Here is a 25800-nt window from a genome sequence, read left to right as displayed (position 1 = left end):
CTTGTTAGTTCCCGCGTATTTCGTTTCAGCGTAGCAGACGATACCTGCTGCAGACCACTCACCTGACGATACCTGCTGCAGACCACTCACCTGACGATACCTGCTGCAGACCACTCACCTGACGATACCTGCTGCAGACCACTCACCTGACGATACCTGCTGGAGACCACTCGCCTGACGATACCTGCTGGAGACCACTCGCCTGACGATACCTGCTGGAGACCACTCGCCTGACGATACCTGCTGGAGACCACTCGCCTGACGATACCTGCTGGAGACCACTCGCCTGACGATACCTGCTGGAGACCACTCGCCTGACGATACCTGCTGGAGACCACTCTCCTGACGATACCTGCTGCAGACCACTCTCCTGACGATACCTGCTGCAGACCACTCTCCTGACGATACCTGCTGCAGACCACTCACCTGACGATACCTGCTGCAAACCACTCGCTTAACGATACCTGCTGCAAACCACTCACCTGACGATACCCGCTGCCGACCACTCGCCTGACGATACCCGCTGCCGACCACTCGCCTGACAATACCCACTGCCGACCACTCGCCTGACAATACCCGCTGCCGACCACTCGCCTGACAATACCTGCTGCAGACCACTTACCCGACAATATCTGCTTCTCATCACTCGGCTGACGATAACTACTACACATATCTCCTGCTGTCATCTGCAGGTCAGGACCTTCATAAAAAGTTCACATACCAGGATCAAGGTTTTCTCTGGTTATTGCTGTCATTACAACACGTATAGTAAAGAAGACGACTGTGACCTTCAGTTGGTGAGCATGTTGTATGTTTTTCCCCTAAGCTTGTAGTTGTAGTGAGAAGCTGTTCAGCATGAGGTAGGTTCTCCTGTGTTGAAGTTTGTGTGGGTTAGAAGCTCATAATCTGTATAGTCTGCCCTTGGATTTATTAGCAGTTCTCTCTCTCTCCATCTCTTTCTCTCTGTCTCTCTTTGTTTATTGGCATCCCTTGGTCACATTGTAGTCTTTGGTCCATGGTGTGGCCTCTAGTCCACAGTGTAGCCTTTGGATTGCAGTGCAGCCTTTGGTTCAATTAAGTGAATACAGTGCAGCCTTTGGTCTACAGCAGGGGTCTCCAAACTTTTCAATGTAAGGGCCACATTATATATTTCCCATATTTATGCGGGCCGGAGGAATAAAAAATGAAATTGCTATTTTGTATAACTAAGATAAAGGCATTGTCAAAGTACAGAGAAAAGAATATTGTACAGTGTTTGTGCTCCCTGAAACGGAAGCAGCGAAGCCCCACTCGCCCTCCATCCCCACAATATACAGTTTTTTTTTGTTTTTTTTGAGATATATACAAGAGTTGTTACATTCTTGTACAGCCACTAGTACGCGTAGCGTTTCGGGCAAGTCCTTAATCCTATGTTCCCTGGAATACGATCCCCCGCCGCGAAGAATCGTTTTTTCATCCAAGTACACATTTTACTGTTGCGTTAAACAGAGGCTACAGTTAAGGAATTGCGCCCAGTAAATCCTCCCCGGCCAGGATACGAACCCATGACATAGCGCTCGCGGAACACCAGGTGAGTGTCTTACCACTACACCACGGAGACTGCAAATACACAACAGTTATACACAACTGATTGGTTGTAATGCACAACACATACCTACCAGTATTAGTATCTGTGCGTCACACTATCGAGAGAGAGGAAAACTGACTCGGGTTGAGCGCCACCAGTCAGCAGCCCCAGCTTTGAATAATTCTGCGATGCCATTTGTACGATAATTATTTTTTCAAGGCCACCACACGGGGATTTGTTTGGAGGGCCGGATGAAATTATGTGGCGGGCCGGATGTGGCCCGAGGGCCATAGTTTGGAGACCCCTGGTCTACAGTACAACCTTCGGTCAATAGTGTAACCTTTGGTCAATAGTGTAACCTTTGGTCAATAGTGTAACCTTTGGTCTATAGTGTAACCATTGGTCTATAGTGTAATCTTTGGTCTATAGTGTAACCTTCGTTCTATAGTGTAATCTTCAGTCTGTAGTGTAACCTTTGGTCTGTAGTGTAAACTTCAGTCTGTAGTGTAACCTTCGGTCTGGGTGTAACCTTCGGTCTGGGTGTAACCTTCGGTCTGTAGTGTAACCTTCGGTCTGTAGTGTAACCTTCAGTCTGTAGTGTAACCTTCGGTCTGTAGTGCAACCTTCGGCCTTCGGTCTACAGTGTAGCTTTTGGTTCATAGATTAACTGTCAGTCCACATTGGAGCCTTCAGACCATAGGGTAGCCTTTGGTCAGTGTAGCCTGTAGTCTGATGTAGCCTTTGGTTCAGTGTAGCCATTATACACAGTGTAGCCATTGGTTCACAACTCGGTCTCAGTTCAGCTTCAGAATATGTTTAAGCCATTAGTCTTCACAATTTTCCCAAATTGTGTAGGCCTAGAGCAAACATAGTCACAATCCCATAATTAGGCAACCATGTAATTATTAATGTATATTATACCTTCCTTTGTTTATATGCTATTAGATGACAAACCTAAATAACGTACAGTATCTAATTACTGGATGGTGAGCCTAATTGGTCTTTGGAGACGAGCATCCAGCTGTGTCAAAGGCTCATGTCATCAGTACAAGTGAGTGTTAATCCACAAACTGCACACTGTTTTTAGGGCCCTGTCTAGGAACACTCGAAAATTACTTTTTTTTTAATTATTTCTCATTTTTTATATCTCAAAGAACATTTATATTTGATGGTAGGGAAAGATTCACATTACTGTATTTCAGTTTGGCTGTGAAGAAATGTTGTTGATATCATATCCTGAAAATTAATTTTCAAGTACAGTGCTCAAAACTATTTGTAATAGATTTCTCATCACAAATCTCTTTCTGCCCATAAAAGTTTTTGAATTTTTGCATAGTGTCGATGTTTCCAAGCATAGGTGCAAGTAAATGGATGGTGATGCACCTAAAATGGTGCCAGTTTATTTAATAATGCCCAGGAAGGGAGCTAAGGTTTTCAGAATTTTTTCCCGGATATGGAAAAAGATTTCCAGGGGTGTGGCATCGGTGTGGCAGTGTACAATGAAAACTACTTAGATTGTTTAGGAATTGTTTATATTAAATCATATTGTTCACAAATGACAGGAGCATCATGGCTCAGTTGTTTGAGAAAGACAAGAGCAGTTTAATGGACCTTAATATCTAATATTACTGGACATAGTAGCAGTCTGTCAGTACTCTTTAGCGATGTTTTCATATTTTTGGTGATTTCTTTTTTGGCTAGCACCCCTTCTTGTCTGAACACTTATTCAGTGGCATGTTTCTTGGGAACCACTGACTGACTGGTCTGATATTAATACAGCATGTATTATGAGTTTAGATTGTGCCAGTGGCATTTTTAATTGCTTGTGACAGTACTGTACTGTACTTAATTTTGGTCTCAAATTGCCCTCCATGGCAAAAATGAATTTGTTTGGGATTTTGTATGCTGTAAAATGAGCCAATTTTGGTGTCTTTCTCTGTCTCATCCTACAGTTTAAGGACCATATATGTGCCTGAAACCCAAAGAGATCAAGTTAAATTTATAATTAAAAATTTTACGGTGAAAAGAATAAACAATTTTAACATTAGTAAGAAGCATGCACTAAATCTTGGAAAAATGAATACTGTATAACAATTCAGTATTTATTTTAACAGATTTGTATTAGCTACATTTTATGCTGTATTTTTTGGAAGTATAGTATGGTACATTCAAAGGGTTACTGGCATTTTAATGGTTTCATTATATACACTGGTGCAGGCACTATATACTGTACTGTATATACACGGTATACTCTCCATTTCAATATTATCAAACAATGCTCATAGAATAATTCATAATTTATTGTGTAAGGGGACAGGCAACCAAAGTGTATTTATACAAGTTAGGCTTATATTGAGGTTGCCCCCTCCCCCCCCCCCCCCACCCCCAAGGTCAAATTACTGATCCCCCACAGGATGCAACCACACAACATGCTGACTAACTCCCGGGTATCTGTTTACTGCTAGGTGGACAGACATATTATGTGATGGTAAATGCGCCCAACCATTTCTGTACCGCCTGGGATTTGAAACTGGAATTCTCGATTGTGAGTCGAGAACATACCAGACTGTACTACCGGGACCCTACTGGGAATAACACGCTGTACATTATGCCCAACAATTGTAAACTTTTTGGGTTTGCTGCTAGTAGAAGTCTTTATTCATTGTAGGATGTTCAGTATTTTTAATGAAATATCAAAGGATGTTTGAAGAACACACTTCAATAACCATATGATATACAAGGATATAGCTAGATCGGTGTGGAGTTGCAGGTCGAATGTGTACGTGGGAGGCACTGTATTCGTGTAGCACCTGGGGAATCTGGCTGCAGATACTAGACTTTTTAATTGATGTTTGGTTCAAATAGGCAGAGGTTGATAACATAATTGGGGAAATGCCTAGTATCATAAATTGGCTGTACAGCATATATATATATTGAAGAGTAAGGTGGTTACCAATATACTTTCCCTTCTGCATGACATTGAGGCCTTACATAGAGATCTTCATGAATTCCAGAAATGGTCAGATGATTGGCAAATGCCTTTCAGTGTTGGAAAGTGCATGATCTTGCCAGTAGAACATGGCAGTGCATATCATACCTATCATATCAACACATTCAGCAGATTGATGAAGAAAAGGACCTTGGAGTTTTGATCCACCAGTTATTGAAAGTTGTAAAACATGTGAGAGCTGCAGTAAAAAGAAAGCCAACCAAAACCCTAGGAATAATCAAACAAACCTTTGACTCCAAGGAAAAGTGGTTATTCAACTGTACAAATCTCTGGTGTACCCCCCATTTAGGGGGCACATGACAGATAGAACCTTCAAAACGACATACTGTATCTGCTTTGGAAAAAGTACAACACAATGACAAAAATAATCTCAGAACAAAATCATCGTTCATACTAGGAACAGTTGAGGGTCAGAGGACGAAGAGTACTGCAAACCAAATATGACAGGGCTGATCTCTTCAAAACCATTAAAATACTGAAGAAGTTTCAGGATGTTTTCCACACCACTTCTTTAAAAGGGCAAACAAGGGGTACTAACTTCAGTCTTAACAAGCCACAATGTAGGACAGCAAACAGATGCTATATCACTCATAGGGTTATCAACCCATGGAATGTCTACCCCATAAAGCTGTCGATGCCAAGACATTAGTGCATCTAAAAATACAGCTGGAAAAAATCCTCAGGAATAATAAGAGGAATGACTTTTGACATGCTGCTGGTTTCCTGTCCCCATCAAGACTGCTAGAGAATTGGTGGCCTTCGGGTAAATTCAGGTAAATGTGCACAGAGGTACAGTATATCTAAGGCCTTTTGTTTTCAGGATGTAATGTTATAAATATCTCCTGATGATACAGTATACTGTATTCTTAACCTATGAATTGTCAAGATTTCCTTTTTCATACTTGTAACTCTCAGGTTACTTGCTTTTGTCTCACAAAGGTAGTTGTTCTGTTCTGCCTTGTTATTAACTCTGCATGGTGATGAACTCTTATAACTGATACTGTTTTATGTACTTCGGGTCTATTCCATGGAAATTATCACAGCTCCCAACCCAAGAATTACATGAAATTTGGTGGGGTGTTAGAGTACATGAAGTAACATACATATGCAAAATTTTAGCCCTCAGTGATGCATGATATTCAAACATCATAACTTTGGTTCTAATTGAGGTACAGTACAGTACAACATTTTGGGCATGTTTTGAAGCTAAGAAAACATTGTTTTCATTAAAATGGTTTTACATTAAATATTGATTTTTTTCATTTCAAGATCACATGACATGACATTTGACCTTTTAACACTTTCGCTGCCTGACGACGTGTATTCCATGATAAAACCAAAATACAGAGTATACCCGATAATGCAAATTGCGTCAAAAATAATTTTTTTTTTAAATTCTATTTATTGTCCAAATACTTTGGGACTTGTTTTAAAATGCTCGCCAACTTCTCGCCAGCAACTGCCTATTCTCCGTATACCCGTAGGCTCGCCGTTCAAGAACAGAGCCAATCCAATCCAATCCATTGAAAGAAACACGTATGAGGGGAAAAGTTATCGAGTTTTTGTCGAAAGTATAGAAAAGCGATGCTTATTTGTTCTTATATACGAATATCCCTTTACATCATTCTATTGCGAACAGCTTGATACCAAATTGAATGGTGTAGCATGGAAATTGAGGTAGAAAGGTAAAAAGAGTATAAACATTTGTGGGTGGTGGCGAGTTCACGCGCACTGATCATCCAACCTTGAGGTGCGCAGAAGGGTTAACACTTTAGTCCGGGCATGACGCAGCATTGCGTCATCCGTTTACTGTCGGTAATCTCGGGGATGACGGAATGCTGCATCGTCCACTAAAATAATTGCCAAAAATCAGGTTTTTATCCGATTTTGGAGGGACTGTTTGGTAACTGTCAACTAGCCGAATGCAATCTGTGACTACAATACAAACATGAAAAGTGTTGATCACTTTGATCAAATGATCAAATATTATCACTTCATAAGGAAAACTCACAAATGGACAAAGAAAATTACCTTCTATTTTGTGCAAATGGCTATCTACAATGCTTATGTGATGTACAACTACTACACAAAAAATACTAAACTATAATACTAAATATACTAAAATTCTAAATACTAAACATTTGTGGGCAGGAATTGGGAGTGTAGCTGGAAGGCGCCTGGGCGCTCACTTGCCGTTAACGCGTGGCCCGTCTTCAACTCGTCGGTGGGTGGAGCGTGACCAGGTTTTTTATTTTATATGCTAATATTCCTCTAGAGAATTCTATTGCAAACCCGTTGATACCAAAATGAAAGACCTAGGACGAAAATTGAGGTGACCAGAGTGAAAAGAGTGAACACATTTTATCGCTTTTGCGCGCTCCTGGGTAACTCGTTTGCACTTTCTCTGTTTGCTGCGGGTAATTAGCCGGGCTTTTGGAGTTTATATGCATTTAGTGCTGTAGAGAATTCTATTGCGAACACAATGATACCAAATTTAATCTCGTAGGACGAGAATTGAGGTGACAAAGTTGAAGAGAGTATACACTTTTCAGAATTAACGCGCGCTCCTGTGAAACACTGGGACCCAAATCGCACAGTTGAGGGGTGGCGCGCGGGGTACGCCAAAGTGTTAAAAGCAATTCTGAGGTTAGAAAGTGTAGCATAGGCTCCTCGCACAATGTTCTTAATGTGGTCCTCAGGTGACGGTTTTCTATCTAGAACCACCCCTAGATCCCTTTCTTTGACAGAATTCTTTAAAGATTTCTCACATAATTTATAGGTTGTGTGGGGTCTATGTTCTTCAATTCCACATTCCATAACATGGCATTTATTCACATTAAATTCCATTTGCCAAGTATTGCTCCATATACTTATTTTGTCCTGATCTTCTTGAAGGGCATGACAGTCATCTAGGTTTCTTCAGAGCCCTGAAGAAGTTGAAGTTAACCCTGTGTAGCCACGGGCCGTTTAAATCTTGCGGGAGACTCCAAAAGGTCATATGAAGGGGTGCGCACTTTTGCATCTGTTACTCAACACGTCATATGAAGTGTTGCGCAGTTTAAGGGTTAAAGATGGGAATTTAGAGAACCTCATACCTAAGCAAAGAGTATGAATATGCTGAATTCAGACTCATGGGGCCCTGCAGTAATTCAATACTTAACTATGTAAGTATCAAATCAACAGAATGTGTACTGGTAATAAACAAGTAATGAGAAGACAGGAGAAGTGTAATAACAAGTTCCCGTGGCGCAGTGGCAAAGCACTCGCCTGGTGCTTCGTGAGCGCTTTAGCCTGGGTTCGTATTCTGGCCAGGGAGGATTGACTGGGTGCCAATCCTTTACTGTAGACTCTGTTCACTCAGCAGTGAATAGGTACCTAGTTGTTAAATGATTTGGCGGATCGTATTCCAGGGGAAAATTGGTATTAAGGACCTGCCCGAAATGCAATGTGTGCTAGTGGCTTTAAAAGAATGTAAGAACTCTTGTATGTATAACTATATATAAAATGTTCACAATACAATAGTTGAAATATTGAACTGTACTGATAAAGGTTTAACACTTAGGCTGCTAACAACACTTGTAGGCATTTTCTTGGTAGTAGAACATACTGTACTTGGTTAACCTTGTTTATAAAAACTGTGAGGCTATGGCAGCAAGTAAATTTAGTTCTGCTTATTAAATCTTGAATTAAACAGGAGCAGATGTCTGCAGTTGTTATTACCTTAAAAGAAGTGCATATGGAAAGACACGTTTAATTCAGTAGTTTTTGTAATAATACAAAACTACTCAATTAAATGTGAGTGTCTTTTCATATGCACTTCTTTTATGGTAATAATAGCTGAAGACATCTGCCCTTGTTTAATTCAAGATACTGTATAATAAGCAGAACTAAATTTGACTCGCTGCCATATTATTTTATTTATGCAGTATTCAATACATTGAACATGTTAAAGTGGTTTTCTAGAAGGTAGAGTAATTGTTTATTATATAAAACCACTAGTTATGCACAATTTTGGATAATTTAAAGTATAATTTTAATAATAATCAGAGGGTTAACATTCCAAGTGTCGGGACTTCATAAATGCAGCATAAGTGCCACAGCACTGAATTTGAACCATATGACATAAAATATACGCTACATCCTGTATATGTAGCAGAAACACTGAAATTTTGTTTACTTTTGTACAATATTTACTTTTACTTTTGTTCCAATATCAGGCTATATATTGTAACTGGGAAAAAAAGAACAGCGTTGAATGTAATGAAACGCCATTTTCTGGGTGAGACCCGGAGGCTCCCTGGAGCTATACCGGGCTGATGTGTATATATTAGACCATGGCAACAGACAGTCGAAGGAGTTCTAGTCCTACCAGGGACCAGAGCCAGAACCTGGCCCCCCTCAAGAGAGGCACGAGGAGCAATGGCCTAAAAACACCCCCATGTAATTGGAAGCAGTCATTGTCTGCCATCTACCAGGTCAGGCACCCAGAAAGGCAGGAATTTCAAGACAAACTACTGCTGGTCAAAATTTACAAACCGAAAGCCGAACTAACAAGCAGAATTCCCCAATCAAAAACAAGGAAACAAACATGACGTCACCACAACCACCGCGCATCCGTCTGCGCAACCTCCTCCCCCCCTCCCCGGGAGGGAGACAGGGGGATCCCAGACCTCCACACCGGCAACTCGGTTCAGAGGCTGAGTTTCAAAAAACGCAAAAAAACGTCGACCGGAGGGAGGGAGGGAGGCCGGGGAGCCTCCGGGTCTCGCCCAGAAAATGGCATTTCATTACATTCAATGCTAGTTGTCTGTGGAGAGCCCGTTCAGCTCACTGGAGCTACCTAACCAAAGATAAGAAGAATAGGGACTCGCCCAGGTGGTGGCTATCACTCACTCCTCAACTCAAAGTCAAGACAACAGGCCGCAACCTGCGACCCAAGGCTATACACGCCCGAGAAGGACTAGGAACATTAACAAGGGAACGTGCAGCCAGGACTCTGTTCGACCTCCAATAACCCCATGCCCAAAAGATAGGCCAGGACATTATCAAAACAGCAGTCGAATGCCGAACTTATGAATGGAGTGGGCACGGGGAAAGACCGCAGGCTGGCTGGACCGAATAATCCTGCGAACAACCTGGGATACCCGCCCCTTGGAATAGGGAAGAAGGGAAACTGGGTCAACCCAAAGCGTGTCCTCTGCCACAGAGGCCATAACACGCAAATAACGGCGAAGAGCCACAGAACAAAACATGATGCACCCCCGGCCGAACCAACCAAGCATCAACAACCCAAGGACCCCTTCGAAAAGCAGCAGACTCATTTTTCGCTAGAAAAGGAAACGGCTGCAAACTAAGTAAAGACCAGCAAGACCGAAAGAGCAGAAACCCTTGCGTTGGAGGAGAGTATGAAACTCTCTGACCCGACTCCCAGAGGCCAATGCCAACAAGAAAAGAGCCGTAGAAAAACAGTCCTGAACCGAGGGGGGCCACCCCAAACCAAAGAGAAGGGAGAAGAGAGCACCCGGTGCAATGACAAGGACAGCTCAGGCGGCGCATGAGCAGGCCGGAGGTGAAAACAACGCCCGAGAAAGCTTGCAGATGAGAGCAGAAATGACATCCACCCCAAATGCAAGCTGCAGCGGCTCCGCCAGCGCCACCCGAAACAAGGCGACAGTATTTGGCATAAGAAGACGGTCCTGAAACAACCAAGAGAGAAAGGACAAAACAACCCGACCAGAAATCGAAGACAAACTACGAAGAGACAAGTGCCGAAGAGACCACCAGGAAATTTCATACTGCCGTTGAGACGAAACTTGCAGGTGGGACACCAACTAAGCCACCTGATCACCTGTCCTACCGCCACACCAGGCAGACCCCCGTCAGGCAAAACAAAACAAAAAAACAAAAGAAAAACCCTGCAAAAGCACAACGTCTCCAGGTGAACAGAACCCCGGTTGCTATCCGTATATCAGACAGGTGCACAGTACCTCGCGCCTCAGCAAACAGGAGTAAGAACCTCCCCAGCTGAACCTCCCCAGCTGATCAAGGGCGGGCAATCACCGAGCAGCGACACAACCACACGGAGGTAGCTGCTTCTGAATGGCTCATGGAAGATAACCCTGAAGCCACAAAGGCAGTACTTATGGGGCACCTACGGAAGGTAGCCCTAGGTGCATGCAACCCCAGTACTCTTGTGTTACGTCTGGCCCACACACCCCCAAAGCAGAGCAGCAACACCGCACTGCAGCACTGCGCAAAGAATGGAGCCAGAGCGATCGACCATCACCAACACAACAGCCTTTTGAACTGAGGAGAGTTGCTGGCGTGGAGGTCTGGGATTCCCCCGTCCCCCTCCCGGGGAGGAGGGGTTGCGCAGACGGATGCGCGGTGGTTGTGGTGACGTCGTGTTTGTTTCCTTGTTTTTGATTGGGGAGTTCTGTTTGTTAGTTCGGCTTTCGGTTTGCAAATTTTGACCAGCAGTAGTTTGTTTTGAAATTCTTACCTTTCTGGGTGCCTGACCTAGTACTTGGCAGACAAAGACTGCTTTGAATGACATGGGGGTGTCTTTAGGCCATTGCTCCGTGTGCCTCTCTTGAGGGGGCCAAGTTCTGGCTCTGGTCTCCGGTAGGCTTAGAACTCCTTTGATTAACTGTTGCGACAGTCTAATATATAAACATCAGCCCGGTATAGTTCCGGGGAATCGAAGGGGTTCTCCACAGAAAATATGTCTTTAAGGCATTATTGCAATTGTTGTTATTGTATCAACATGTACAGTATCTTCATTGTGTTTGTAATGATTTTAGTTATTCGGGTGTGAATGGGCAGCAAGCAGTCTAAAATGGGAAGTGGCTATGTAGTTGCTTGTTTTTTCACTACAGTTAGACACAGGAACTTTCATGGTTAAATTTTAGAAGCTGGATCACTTAGTTTTGGAAACTCAGAGTTATTCTGTTCCTACTGGCATTGTTAATTACATGGAAATGATTATTTATAACTTTTTGTCATGGTTATTTTAATAATAAAAATAGTAATGTCTGCTGTGGTGATTTCTGATCATTTTATTTTTCGTACCATCTGTGTATCAAGGAGGTTTTAATTAATTACTAGATAAGTCAAAATGACTTTTGTTAATCAAACCTGAGGATACAAGGTGTGCATATCTTTACAGCAGTTGTCCTTTGGTAAAGTGGAACACTGGTTACCAACATTAACCATGGAATCTTCCGAGCCTAATATCCGTATGCCCGCCGTGCTCATGCCCTCATATCTCAGGTTGATCAGTAAGTAAATAAATGAGGCTCCTACAGTATGTCGTCAGTGCAATAAGTATTCTCTTGACCACTATAAGAAACAACACCTTTACCTTCTTGTCTTACAAAAGCTAATGTGAAGACTTATTGAATTTTTCTATCATTTAAAAATTAATTTGTAACGAGGGTTACATTCAGTAATCATATTCAGCAGATTCTATTTAAAAATAGTATGTACTGTACTTCCATGCAGTGGTAAAAAGTATTTGATCATGATCCATAAAAGGTTTGAATGCATGAATTAAGAGTTGGTTAAATTAACCTATGTAGCATATACTTAAGTCTGTAGGTCTCTGTTCTACTCATCATTCCTTGTATTGAAAGTCTCCAGACAAGAAAAAATTTTGGGTTTTAGGGTGAAGTTCTTTTTTTTGTGAAAAATTGCACTTTCCAGGCAAACCAAAGTCCCAGTAATCTTAATCCATTTATATTTAAAAGATAATTTATCACCTTCAAGTACAGTACAGTGCTGTACGGAATACAGTAGGTACCATGAGGGTACTTATACTGTACCCTCACAGGATACCTTGTGGTTTTTGCATGACATTTTTCTCTCAAACTTTCTGTGGTGTCCATTCAGTATCTGGAGAATATCTTCGTGTACAGTTCCTGTTGTTGGGGACATGTTGTTTGTATAGTGGGAACTTGGTTTTCGTATGCACCTGTTTTTGTATTTTTTGGTTCTCGTACTCAATTTCTTAAAAAAAATTTGATTCGGTACTCGTTGTCTGCCTAGGTTTTTGGAGTTTGTTTATACATATATGGGGCCACCAAGCGCGTGGCGCTTCAGTCTACCAGTGTCTTCCGCCTAGTGACGATCACATTTGAATTCTTTGTGAAGAATTTCATTGTTTTTTTATGCTTTTTTGGTTTCTGAACATAAGTTTTTATTATATATCACGCCATGGGTTCCAAGAAAGTCTGTGGTAATGTTCAACCTAAGGAAATGGTTGTGAGGATGACGATATAGAAAAAGCAAGAGATCATACATCGTGAGACAATGTGATGTCTCACTACAGACAAGTGTTAAAGCATAGGAAAAACAAGTGTCTATAGACAGATTCTTAGCAAGACAAGCAAGCAGTGAGCCACAACCAGATTCTAGTGGTATGCCTGCAAAACATGAGAGAGAGAGTACCCCAGAAATGTCATTGCTGCTGTAATAATGGAAAGGGATGGGTCCGTCTAATTATCCAAAGCTACCCAAAGCCACTCAAAGCCACCCAAAGCTTCCTGGCATTACGTTAGTAATGAATAAATGATATATTTACTCATTATAATGTTGGTGCTGAATGTAGAACATGGAAAAACATATTTTTAATCTGAAAAAGTATCATTTCATAATGAAATTAGATGAAAATTAGCTGCTGGTGACACCAAAGCAAGTCGACGGTCCAGGCGACAATGTTATGGAGCGACTTATTCAAGATATATTGTTGCCTAAAGAGTATTTGCTGGCATATCAGCCTCCTGTACCTACCTACCTAACCTAACCAACTTATCCAAACATAACCTAACAAAATCTAACCTATCCAAACCAAAGGTAATATAACCTCTACGCAACAATATATCTTGGATAAGTCGCTCCACAACATTGTCGCTTGGACCGTCAACTTGCTTTGGCGTCGTCAGCAGCTTATTTTCATCTAATTTCGTTATGAAATGATACTTTTTCAGATTAAAAATATGTTTCTCCATGTTCTACATTCAGCACCAACATTATAATGAGTAAATATATCATATTTATTCATTACTAATGTAATGCCAGGAAGCTTTGGGTAGCTTTGAGTGACTTTGGGTAGCTTTGGGTAATTAGACAGACCGGTAGGGGACTTCGCTTCAAAACACTAACACCTTTCCTCCTCCCCCTTCCTCACTGTCTTCCATATGCCAACAAAACTCCTCAATAAAGGTAAGGTACCTAAGAGTATTATTCTGTATAAAATGTATTTTTTTAATTAATATATTTGGGGGTGTGGAACGGATTAATTCAATTTACATTATTTCTTATGGAAAAATTTGTTTCGGTTTTTGTACCGTCTCTGGGAACGGATTAAATACGAAAACTGAGGTACCGTTGAGGTTCCCCAAGACCAAATACAGGTCTTCCCCAGGATGCAAGCCACAACAGTTGCCTAACTCCCAGATGCATACTTACTTCTAGGTGAACAGAGGTATCAGGTGAAAAGAAATGTTCCAAACTGTTTCTGTCCTGCCTGGTGATTGAACCCAGGTACCTTGGTTGCAAGTCGAAGACGCAGACTACTGCGCTGTTTTGAACTCTTACATGCGGTAGAGCAAGGGCGGTCAATATTGTTATTGGGTCGGTCAATATACTGTACTATATTCTCTTGCTGGTGTATATTACATATAATGTATTTTAACACATGATGGGTGGGGGCTTGAGTGATAGCTAAAGAAACGAATAAGGATGTCTGCACCAAACATTTTGACACATGGTTTGATGCCAGGGGATACTACCAGTACTCCTAGTTGCAAATAATACTCACAATGTTATGTATTTTGTAATATTGCAAGTGGCAAAAAGTATTTTGTTCAAGCTTGGTTTGTGTATGTCTATAGTTGTACAATATGTAAAATATCTTAATCCTAAATTTTGGTAGTTTTAAAGTTGCAATTTCCTCATTTGCATTGTTAGTAATTTGTATGAGCCTCTGATATGTATCTCAAAATTACAAAATTGATTCGTAACTGCTATTAAATAGATTTTGATGACTGAACTACGCATCAGAATATGAAGAAACGACGACGTTTCGGTCTGTCCTGAACTGTTGTTGACTTCATAATGATCCAGGACAGTCCAAAATGTCATCATTTCATCATTTTCTGATGTGTGGTTTGGTCATCATACCTTCAGCTCATTCTATTCAGATATTGTGACTCATCAGCTGCAAATTAACTTTGATTTTTTTTTGTATAATGACTATTATTCTTTTAAAGTCTTATTATCAAATTGTAGCCAGTTTCAAATTGTCAATATAAACAGCTAGTGAGACCTGGCAGTTCCCCTCGCCAGTCCCCGACTCCAGTTCCCCTCGCCAGTCCCCGACTCCAGTTTCCCTCGCCAGTCCCTGACTCTAGTTCCCCCTTGCCAGTCCCCGACTCCAGTTCCTCTCACAAGTCCCTAACTCCACTAACCCCCCACCCCCCACCAGCCCCCGACTCTGGTATCCTCCATCAATCCCTGGCAATGGTATTTTCCACCCATCCCTAACTTTGGTATAGTATTTGCCACCAGTCCCCAGTGCAGGTATCTTCCACGAGTCCCTGACTCTGGTATCTGTACAAACACAGCTTATGCATCCACTGCATTCACAAGCACCATGTCGAATCGTCGAGATGATGATAGTATCAACATCAACAGCTGTAAAACTACACTGCTATCCTATGAATATTTTAGGCAAGCTGGGGAATAAAACAAACCCCATAAGAAGAGTTGCCAGAAGGAAGTAGATACTATCTACGACGTAAGCAATAAAAGCCAGAGCAGATCCTCGTCATATGTATGACGAGCATCTGCACCCCCCCCCTCCCCCCAACGAGTTACCAATATGTTTGGACAGTGCATTATGGTTATCCAAATATTTTCTTAAAGTATAGATGTTTTTATTTGTTGATTATTTGATGCTTAATTCTTGAAGACAAAGTATTGTGCACATTTGAAAATCAGAACAGCCAGAATATAAACTTATACAATTTAAAGATTAATGTAAATTATCATGACTTGAAATGGAAAAGTGGAAATACAGTATAGTAGTGTACAATTATTTGTACAGTGTATAAATGCATGTCATGTATACTTATATTTATAAGTAGCATATAAGAGTAATATGTAGCACATAATCCACTTAACACTTATATGTGCTGTTTGTGATCCCTCTTCACACAGTGTACATTTACATACATGTTCTGTACAGTACTGTATTGTGCAACATAAGTGCACAACCATTTCTGAAGCAACAGGCACTATAACAATCACATACTACACCCATCACTATAACTACTGAAAACATTAATACAACATAATTAATACACCATTAATACAATAATACAACAGTAGTATTAATACTACTACACATACAACAGTCACATCCCCTTCAAACACAACTTCCATATCCATTGCAGTTACAACCAGTCACAACCACCAAAATTATACAGATGCAGTAAACTAGATTCTCGCTCTTAATGGACAGATTCTTATGAACTCCACTATGACCAGAATTCAATTGTATTTAAAGTTTTATATGATTGCTATTTAAAACTAAACATTATTATAGTTTTTAATGAAAATTATAGAATACACCATTTTGAATATTTTTAAAATAAAATCAATTCAAAAAGTTTTTATAATTTTAAAGTTTTTCAGTAACGAATTCCAGTTCAGTGAATGCACGGACTGCTTCATAGGAAAACGTTGGTTATTTCCCACTGCAACTGAATATATAGTGACTTTTACTTCCAAAGTGGACTCCTCCTGCATCCTGGCTTCCAGTGTACCAATTTGCATTTGAGCACAAGTCCAGTGTATTTGTTCTTTTTCTTGCTCATATTGAAATGCACTCATATATTAGTTAATTTTTATTATTTTGTTGGTAAATTTGTGGAGGGAGAATTTACTGATGCACTGTAGCCATACAACCATCCTTCTGCAATTGAGAGAGAACATGGCACATAGACTTTTCTATTAATTTTATTTTAATTTTTACCTTATCACTTGGCAGTAAAGTACTGTAGTTTGATTGAAATATAATGCAGGATAAATGGCAGGTGTTTCAAACAATCTGAATCTTTTATCTGTAATACAGTACAGTGCTGTATTTCATGGGATAACTACATCCTTCATAAATGTTTTGGCATTAATCATTGACTTTTCTGGTACTATCCCTGCAGATACAGAGGAGGGTAAGACTGCCATGAAGAGAATTCGCGTTGAGTGTGGGGTCTGTAAGGCCACACGGTTTTATTCAATTCATAGAGGAATCACACGCATCGCTGGAGTTGTGGCTTGTGAAGCATGTCGACAGTTTTACCAACGTTTCAAGAAACAACCGTGGGTTTTGAACTGTAACAAAGGAGGCAGGTATGTGTAGATTTGAACAAGTGTATTGTATTATTCATAGTTTGAAATTTCACATACTCTCAAAATGTTGATAAGCTCCACAAATGTTACTTTAGAAAAATTATTTGCAGAATTTTCCCTGGCATGTTTTAATTTATTGTTATTTCATCTTATAAATATGCATTCCCCTTGACATTTTAATGTAAGCCTTTAAGCCAAGTACTAGTGCTTTCTTGATTGCTTAGCAGTATGTTTTGCCCTTTGGCTCTTGGTGCAGTCCATGGACACTAGTGCCCTGTTTTTAGGTCTGCATGTCTGTTTTGGTACATGCAGACCTAGGAAACAGGGTTGGTTCAACAGAAATTGCGAGAGGGTCAGAGATCAAAAGACACAAGCATGGAATTATTATAGAAAGTGGCCAAACCCCCAAACTTACCAGCGATACAAAGATGCAAGAAACAACTACACGTCAGTAAGGAGAGAGGCAGAGAGGAACTTTGAGAACGGTATAGCAGACAAATGTAAATCAGATCCAGGCCTTTTCTATAAATTCACTAAAAGCAAGCTGCAAGTAAAGGATAATATTCAGAGGTGAATATTATGAAATATTGAAAATGGGGGACAGATACATGGAAAATGAAAAGTAAATGTGTGAAACATTAAACGAAAAGTTCCAAAGTGTGTTTGTACAAAATGAGATCTTCAGAGAACCAGACACAATAAGAATTACCAACTAGACCCTGCCCCTACTCCGAAACCCTCAGACATTTGGGAGCCAAAAGCAGGGGATGGGGCGAGCAGGGTGAACAACAGGGGAAGATCCAGGGAGTACGGACTGAACCAAAGTCGAAGCGACTAATGCTCCAAGGTCTGGGTCCCTATAACCAAAGCCGGGCAGCTGCGGGGCATCCAGGTGGGAAACCAACCTAGCGCATTGCAGCAACCTGAACCTAGCATGCAATGCAGATGCTGCCTGTACCCTAACAGTAATATTATCAGAATAGTACTGGAGAACAAGCAGAGAACACGACTTGCAAGACTTTGGGTCAAAGGTGTCGTCTACCCAACAGGCAGCATGACAGAGGCAAAAAGAGATGGCTCACTCTGAGACAAGGGCACACAGCAATCTTCAAACCGCACGAGGCGGGCTGGAACTCGCAAGACAGATCCATAGGTCCACCGAGTCCAACAGAGTTGTCCAAGGCCCGTAGGCTGACTGCTATGGGAAACCCGGGCAAGGTGTTGTTAACCAGTAAAGACACAAAGCGAACAAAGGGGGATATCAAGACACTGAAACCCCTGCAAATTGTACAATCATGGGGGGGGGGGCCTAGCAGAGGGTCACCAAAATATTACAAGCAGAAATGTAGCCACACCAGGCAGACCCCCACCAGGCAAGAAAAGAAAAAACAAGAAAACCCAGCAAAAGTATAACGTCCATAAAGAAAACAGGAATCGGCTGCTGCATAGGTAGGCAGGCTGCACAATACCACCTTTGGAAATCAAGGCCAAAGATGATGTCCGCCCCAGACCACATTAGCTAACGAACTGGAGTACTAGGTAGCCGGCGTGGGAAAGTTCGGGGCTCCCCCTCTCCCTTTCGGGGAGGGGGAGGGCTGCGCAGACGAGCGGTGCAGTGGTAGAGTGTGACGTTTGCTTGAAATTGGAGGGAGTTCTGCCTCTCTTTTCGGTTTTTAATTGTATTTTCTTACCATGTGAGGTTTGTTTTGTTATGCCTTTCATTCTGCATGCCTAACCCCGGTCAATGGCAGATAAGGAAAACCCCAACCACAGGAGGAGTTTTCCCATGGGGGCCATTGCTCCCTGAAACCTCTCTGAGTGAGCCAGGTTCTGGCTCGTGGGCCCCTGTAGGGATGAACTCCATAGACTAATGCCACGGTCTAATATATCACACATTAGCCTGATAGCTTCAGGGAGCCGTAGGGGCTCCCCACAGAAAATCCCCATTTTAAACTTCATAGGAGTCGCTGGTAGTTAGGAGCTAATCCTGTTTAAAGAAGGGGACAATGTGTCTGACCCAATCTGCCTATGATAGTACCCTACCACCCATGTCATTCTAAATAATTGGGTGAGGCTAGCCCCATGCATCTGGCATCTAACCTTGAACAAGCAGACATTCATTCTATTTTATAGATATAGATATCCAACTACTGTATATAAGTGGTACTTGCACTTAATGGTTATGCAACCAGATGATGCCTAAATATTTAGTAAATGCAAGATTTTTGGATTTTTTTGTACACATTGAAAACTCCCGATGTGTTCACAAATACATGTGAACTCATTGTCAAATAGGGAAGACATGACTTCTTATTAATTTTGGTGTGTGGTTGTGACCAAGACTCAACAGTGGGTTGACTTGTAAATGCCGTCTTGCACAGGAATGTATTGGCCAATGCTTCTCCTGGCTAAGGGCCCTTTCTGTAAAGAAAATATAATTTTGACAGTAAATACGGTTGGTGAAAGTAAATGAAACTCTTTCAGGTGCTTTGGGCTAGATGAGACTCCAAAGAATAAATGCAAAGCATGCTGGGTTGCGCATATCATCTGCCGTTGTCCTGTTCCCTTGAGTTTGTATAATCATCTCGTAGGATACCTGCCCACAGATCTCAAGGTGAGTATATCCTCTCTTGGTTAAATCTGGAATGATGCATAATAAATAAATAACTAACTAGTATAGTTAATTTAAGACTGTAAACATTCCGTTTGTTGACCAGTTTTCCTTAAATGTAAAATGGAAGACACTAAAATTAGTTTTCTTTGCTTTATTTTCCCTTCCTATATGGTATGGCAATACTATGGTTGTCATCACTATGATATGATGCAGTACCAGCCAAGTTGCTAGCCATGTATGAAATCTAATTTCCTAATCATAAGGTCAAAATATTGCAAGCTACTCATACAGCTTAAATTAATTTATGCAAATCACAACTAAAAGGAGCCTTTAGACTGCATACCCAGTAATTATTATTTCAGCTTGTTAAAACATTAAATGGGTAATGTTTGTCATGAGTTAAGTTTAATTAAAATGCTACGTGTATTGCATGCATTGTATGGTACAGTCTAATAATGTTTACACTGTACAGTCACCTTATATTTTTCTAACTGTATGTGTTTTTAGGTATTACTCAGCTACCCAAGAAATTATAATTATGACTTAAGCAATCAGGCTCACTTCATGTTGTGTATCTTAAGCAATCGGTCTTATTTCATGTCGTGTATCTTAAACAATCAGCCTGACTCATGTCGTGTGTCTTAACACTATTACATCCGAATAACAGTATTGACATCCTAAAATCAATACACGTACAGTAGTTATCCAGAGGACGGCAGTGCTGTCCAAAATTAAAATACAGTATTTGTTAAAATTCCATTTATTGTCCGATTATCATGGGGTTTGTTTTAAAATGTGCACCAACGTCTTCCCATTCTCTGTGGATATATATATATGGCTATTCATAATGCTTTTGTGTTATACAAGTACAGTACTACACAACTGATACCAAGAAATCATTTGTACTCACATTCCTCCAGTTTCACGAAGTAGTCATTTGGTCACTAGTGCACTTTAAGTATAAGGATTAACCTCTCAAAACGTGACAACATCATACATGCTGGTGATGAACATGAGGATGACAGCAGTTCTGCTAGTGACAATGTTGCAACACCCGGACCATCAGGTGTGAGGTGGCCACTATTCTTTACTTTATGTACTTTATCTTATGGTATTGGTAATGTTGCTCTTATATTTGTTGTTATAAGTAAATATTCCTTTTGAGCATTCTATTGTGAACAATTTGATACCAAATTGAACGATGTAGCACGAAGGTAAGGTAAGAATGCTGAAAAGAGTATAAACATCGCTCGCCCTACCTTGGTGTGCGCAGCGGCCCGCCCGCCAGGGCAGCAAAAGTGTTAAGCAATCAGCCACACTTGGTATTCCTTCCATGGCTATCCTCACTTCACTCAGCATGTCCAAGTTGCAATTTACTACCCAGCTTTACTGTACCTAGCTTGCAGTATACAATACTGCCTGTAATATGCATTCCTCTACTGAGCAGTTTTTTACAATATAGTGCAGTGGTATTTATAGCATTTTGTCTATTTTTCTGAGGGGAACCTCTATGGCTCCCTGGAGCTATCAGGCTGATATGTGTTACATTAGTCTGGGGCATCAGTCAATTGGAGTTCAGCCTACCAGGGACCACGAGCCAGAGCCTGGCCCCCTCAGAGAGGCAAAGGGAGCAATGGCCTATAGAAGCCCCCATGTTTCTGGGGATATTCCATGTCTGCCATCGACTGGAGTTGGCACCCAGAAAGGTATGCGTAACAAAACAAACGCCACTTGGAAAGAAATTGCGACTGAAAACCGAACAGGGAGGCAGAACTCGCCCTACAACTTTAGGAAACAAGCAAGCAAGCAAATGTCACACCTCGCCACCACACAGCCTGTCCACGCAACTATTGAACTCTGGACCCTCCGTGCTGGCTACCCAAGCCATTCAGTTCATTGGCTGATGTTGTCTGGGGCGAACGTTGACTGGCCTCAGAGTCAACGTACACCCGGAACCCTGTTTTGGTTATAGGGATCCGGACCTGGGGGCATTAGTCGCTTTAACTTTGATTCAGTCTGCACTCCCCGGCCCTGCCCCTGTTATTCATCCTGTTCCCCCTTCCAGCTCCCAAACGTCTGAGGGTTTCTGAGTCGGGGTAGGTTTTAGTTGATAATGAGACTCTGGCAGCTTCAGGGACTGCCCCATTCAGGTTGGGGACAGAGGCATTCGAACCGATTCCTTCTGCCAAGGCTTCTGGGTCCCACCAGCACGCCCCCTTCTTTTCTGCCTTTACCCAGGACTCTGCCTTTTCTTCTGGGGTAGGGTGTATGGAGAACTGCTCTGCCCCAGGTCCTGGTTTGAAGGATTCTGGGGCTGGAGAGGAGTTGATCTGGGGGGCTTGGGTTCCCTTTGACCACGCCTGGGTGTTGGTACCCTCTTCGCGGGGCTTGTTGTTGCAGAGGAGGGGTTTTCTTACCCCCCTTCCCTGTACGAGTATGATTTGGGGTCAGCTCCTCCCCGGGTTTGATTTCAAGTTCCCTTGGGTTCCTTGGCTCCTTCCCGGGTTTCCTTGTGTTCCTCAGCTCCTCCTTGTCGGAGGTTTTCTCCCTCCCGTATCTCACCTAAGGAGGTTCAGGAGGTGCTTGCTGCTTACCTCCTGCGAGACTCAGATTCTGCCTCTGTGATGGATCCGTCCTCGTTTGAGTTCGGTTCTTCTTCCCCGTATTAGGTGTGTATGGAGGTTCTGAAGTCTACCTGGCTGGCAGACTGTCCTTTGTTTTCGTTGTGGGCATGGCATGGGTTCTGTCAGACCCGCATGCTTGATTGGCAAGAAACTTCTACCATTCTGCAGGTTTACCTGGGGGGGGGGGGTGAGTTTGAGTGCCTTAATCTATGTTTGTTCGCCCCTGTGCTTCCTCAGGATGTTCGCCTTACATAGCTGCATTTGCAGTTCCTTCCCTTTTGGTGTACATAGTCGCTGAGGATTTCCGCGCCAGTGTGACATTTGCCTGTTTGCTCATTTCCTCAGGTTGTGGGGTGAGTTTTGCCTCCCTGTTCTGTTTTTGGTTGCAATTTCTTACCAAGTGGGGTTTGTTTTGTTATGCCTACCTTTCTGGGTGCCAACCCTGGTCGATAGCAGATATGGAGTGCCCCCAACCATATGGGGGCTTCTATAGGCCATTGCTCCCTGTGCCTCTCTGAGGGGGCCAAGTTCTGGCTCGTGGTCCCCAGTAGGCTGAACTCCAATTGACTAATGCCCTAAACAAATATAACACATATCAGCCTGATAGCTACAAGGAGCCTCTGGGGCTCACCCAGAAAATGGCGTTTCAATACATTCAATGCTGGTTTATTCTTTTAACATGAAGAATGACAAGAAAAAACAAAGCCAGTGTGGGAGCGATAAACAAACATTTCACATCCAATAGCAGTACTCAAAATATTTACTGATCGACTGTTCATGAATTAATTATTTTTTCCTGAGTGTAGAATGTTGAAGGCTGTATGAAGCTACAAATATTAGTGCATGTGTTTAAGCTTTTAAATAATTAGTGTATAACTTCTCGATAAACATATTTCATTCACTCTTAAAAACAATGACCATATTTTAAGATATTATTAATCAGGATTTAAAACTATCAACACTTGTATTTCGTCAGAGCAAAATGGCCGGAAAACCACCAACAGCAGAGGAGGTCCCCGAGAAGGAGCGGGGGGGTCTAGGTCTTGAAATTTACCAAGATAATGACTGGGTAGACGTAACAGACAAAGCAGAAGTTGAGTCTTTACTTCGTAATGAAGAAGAAAATGAAACTGACGAACCTAATGAGCCAGATGTGGACATTGAGTTTGAGGCTGAGGAAGAAATGGTTGATGATCCGGTACGTTTGTATGTAAAGTAATTTGTTTAAGTTTTGAATATTTTCTATGTAGACAAATATAACTATTGTTCATCAGGCTTTTATCATTTTGTTGGAGTTTTGCATTCTAGTTGAGCATTCAAAATCAAAATACTGTATACTGTAATAACGCTCGGAAACACCAAAAATCGAATCGGTTTAAATCATAATTTATATCTAGAATCCATGAAAGGACCCATACTAAATTGCTGGTTATTCATAGTTTGTCATGATAGTTTGGGGCCAAAGGTAATAGGGTCTAAAACCTGTAATGCAAGAAAATGGTGATGTCATAGTGAAGTCACACCTCGTGTACACTATGTACAAACTAGAACATTACACACAAAAATCACAATAGCGTGATGCATCAAATGAACAAAGTAAATTCAGCAGAATTTCTGGTTGCAATTCTTTTACCACATCGTAGCTCAGTCGATTAAGGCAGCGTCTGGGATGCTCTCAGACGTCGTGTTCGAATCCTCGTCACAGCCCTTGTGGATTTGTTCATTAAACTAGAACATTTTACCACTTGTTCATTTGGGCCAGATTGGGTTTGGTCGGGTTCGGTTAGGTTAGGTGTGGGGACCACACCAAAAGTGCAATGTCATTAAATTCAATGCTTTATTTTCACAGGTTTTGCCAGAAGCAAATGCACCTGAAGTTGCCTCAAGTTCTGTACCCAAACCTAACCGCCCAGGACCCAAGAAAGGCAAGAAGACTGCAAGAACTGCTACTCTTGCTGATGAACAAGTATGTACGGCTCTATTTTACTTTTGTCTAATGTGAAGTATCTTGCTAATTGCTTTTAATCTTTGTAAATTAACCAAGTTTGTAATAAATGGATTCTAATAGTTTTATGTTTTAAATTAGATACATACATAAAAGTAGCAATTTTGTATGTTACCTTGGGAACAACTCCAAGGTAACATACAAAATTGCTACTTTTAATGACTGCAGTATTTAGTAGGAGAGATTTATTTGGGAGAAACAAAAAGTTGTAAAGTTTGGTTTTTACATAGTGAAGACAACAAAAATTCTTAAAAGGAATTTCTGCACTGTTCCTTCTCCGGCTTTTCTTTTGCTTATTTTCACAAAACTTTTCCAGTGTTTTGTGACTAGAAAGCCAGAAACTGGCTTTCTAGAGGGGTCCGAACTGAGGCTTCCTGTAGTTAGCCACTCTTGAGATAGCACCACATCTATGAGATACATCAGACTTTATGAATCCTTAAAAGCTTACCGAAGACCAGATTCCAAAACCTGGGCCCTCTTCACGTATGCAGAGAGAGCACTAAATTCATGATCACCCTCATCCAAGAATCAAGTTTGCCAGAAAGGAAGCAAAGCCAAACTGCAGTCATCACAGAAAGTAAACAAACCCATACAGCAAATGACTGCAAATGATCTCCCTGTAGTTAGGTCATAACCCCCCCCCCCTCCCTGTAGTAACAGCTGACCACCATCAAATGGCAGCACCACAGGAGCTGCTGGCAATTACTGTCAATAACACTGTCCTTCACCTGATGAGACGTGTTTCATGGAGCGATCAGAATTGTCTGACCTCTCCATTAATTGCTGACACTTTAGGTTCAACCACTTGAGCTGGATGGTAGAGTGACGGTCTACCTGATAATCACCTTGACACTTTAGGTCCCGGAGTTTTCTAAATACCAGTAAGTGTAATTACCTAAGTAATTACCTAAGTGTAGTTACAGGATGAGAGCTACGCTCGTGGTGTCCCGTCTTCCCAGCACTCTTTGTCATATAATGCTTTGAAATTACCGACGGTTTTGGCCTCCACCACATTCTCACTTAACTTGTTCCAACCGCCTACCACTCTGTTTACAAAAGTGAATTTTCGTATATTTCTCCGGCAGCTTTGTTTCGTTAGTTTAAATCTATGACCTCTTGTTCTTGAAGTTCCGGGTCTCAGGAATTCTTCCCTATCAATTTTATCGATTCTTGTTACTATTTTGAACGTAGTGATCATATCGCCTCTTTTTCTTCTATCTTCTAGTTTTTGCATATTTAATGCCTCTAACCTCTCCTCGTAGCTCTTGTCCTTCAGTTCTGGGAGCCACTTAGTGGCATGTCGTTGCACCTTTTCCAGTTTGTTGATGTGCTTCTTAAGATATGGGCACCACACAACCGCTGCATATTCCAGCTTTGGTCTAATAAAAGTTGTGAACAATTTCTTTAGTATTTCGCCATCCATGTATTTAAAAGCAATTCTGAGGTTAGAAAGTGTATCTTGAGATTATCTCGAGATGATTTCGGGGCTTTTTAGTGTCCCCGCGGCCCGGTCCTCGACCAGGCCTCCACCCCCAGGAAGCAGCCCGTGACAGCTGACTAACACCCAGG

General features: G+C 41.6%; 1 protein-coding gene across 8 annotated transcripts in view; it reads left to right on the top strand.

The window, feature by feature from the left end:
• LOC123775153 (uncharacterized) overlaps positions 1–25800 on the top strand; it is a 41448-nt gene that overhangs the window by 380 nt on the left and 15268 nt on the right. For 2 of the 8 annotated variants that reach the window (XM_045770082.2, XM_045770084.2), the window contains exons 2-6: positions 11746–11857; positions 16799–16988; positions 19473–19602; positions 23203–23424; positions 24076–24192. In XM_045770082.2, the coding sequence (XP_045626038.1) occupies positions 11791–11857; positions 16799–16988; positions 19473–19602; positions 23203–23424; positions 24076–24192 (726 nt within the window). In that variant the 5' untranslated portion in view covers positions 11746–11790. Of the gene's footprint in view, positions 1–29; positions 798–11745; positions 11858–16798; positions 16989–19472; positions 19603–23202; positions 23425–24075; positions 24193–25800 lie in introns of all 8 variants that reach the window. The other 6 variants (XM_045770086.2, XM_045770087.2, XM_069319158.1 and 3 more) reach the window with 5 other exon arrangements.

Source organism: Procambarus clarkii, chromosome 92 (assembly GCF_040958095.1).
Source record: "Procambarus clarkii isolate CNS0578487 chromosome 92, FALCON_Pclarkii_2.0, whole genome shotgun sequence".
Taxonomy (NCBI): Eukaryota; Metazoa; Arthropoda; class Malacostraca; order Decapoda; family Cambaridae; genus Procambarus; species Procambarus clarkii.
This window is presented reverse-complemented; position numbering and strand designations above follow the sequence as displayed.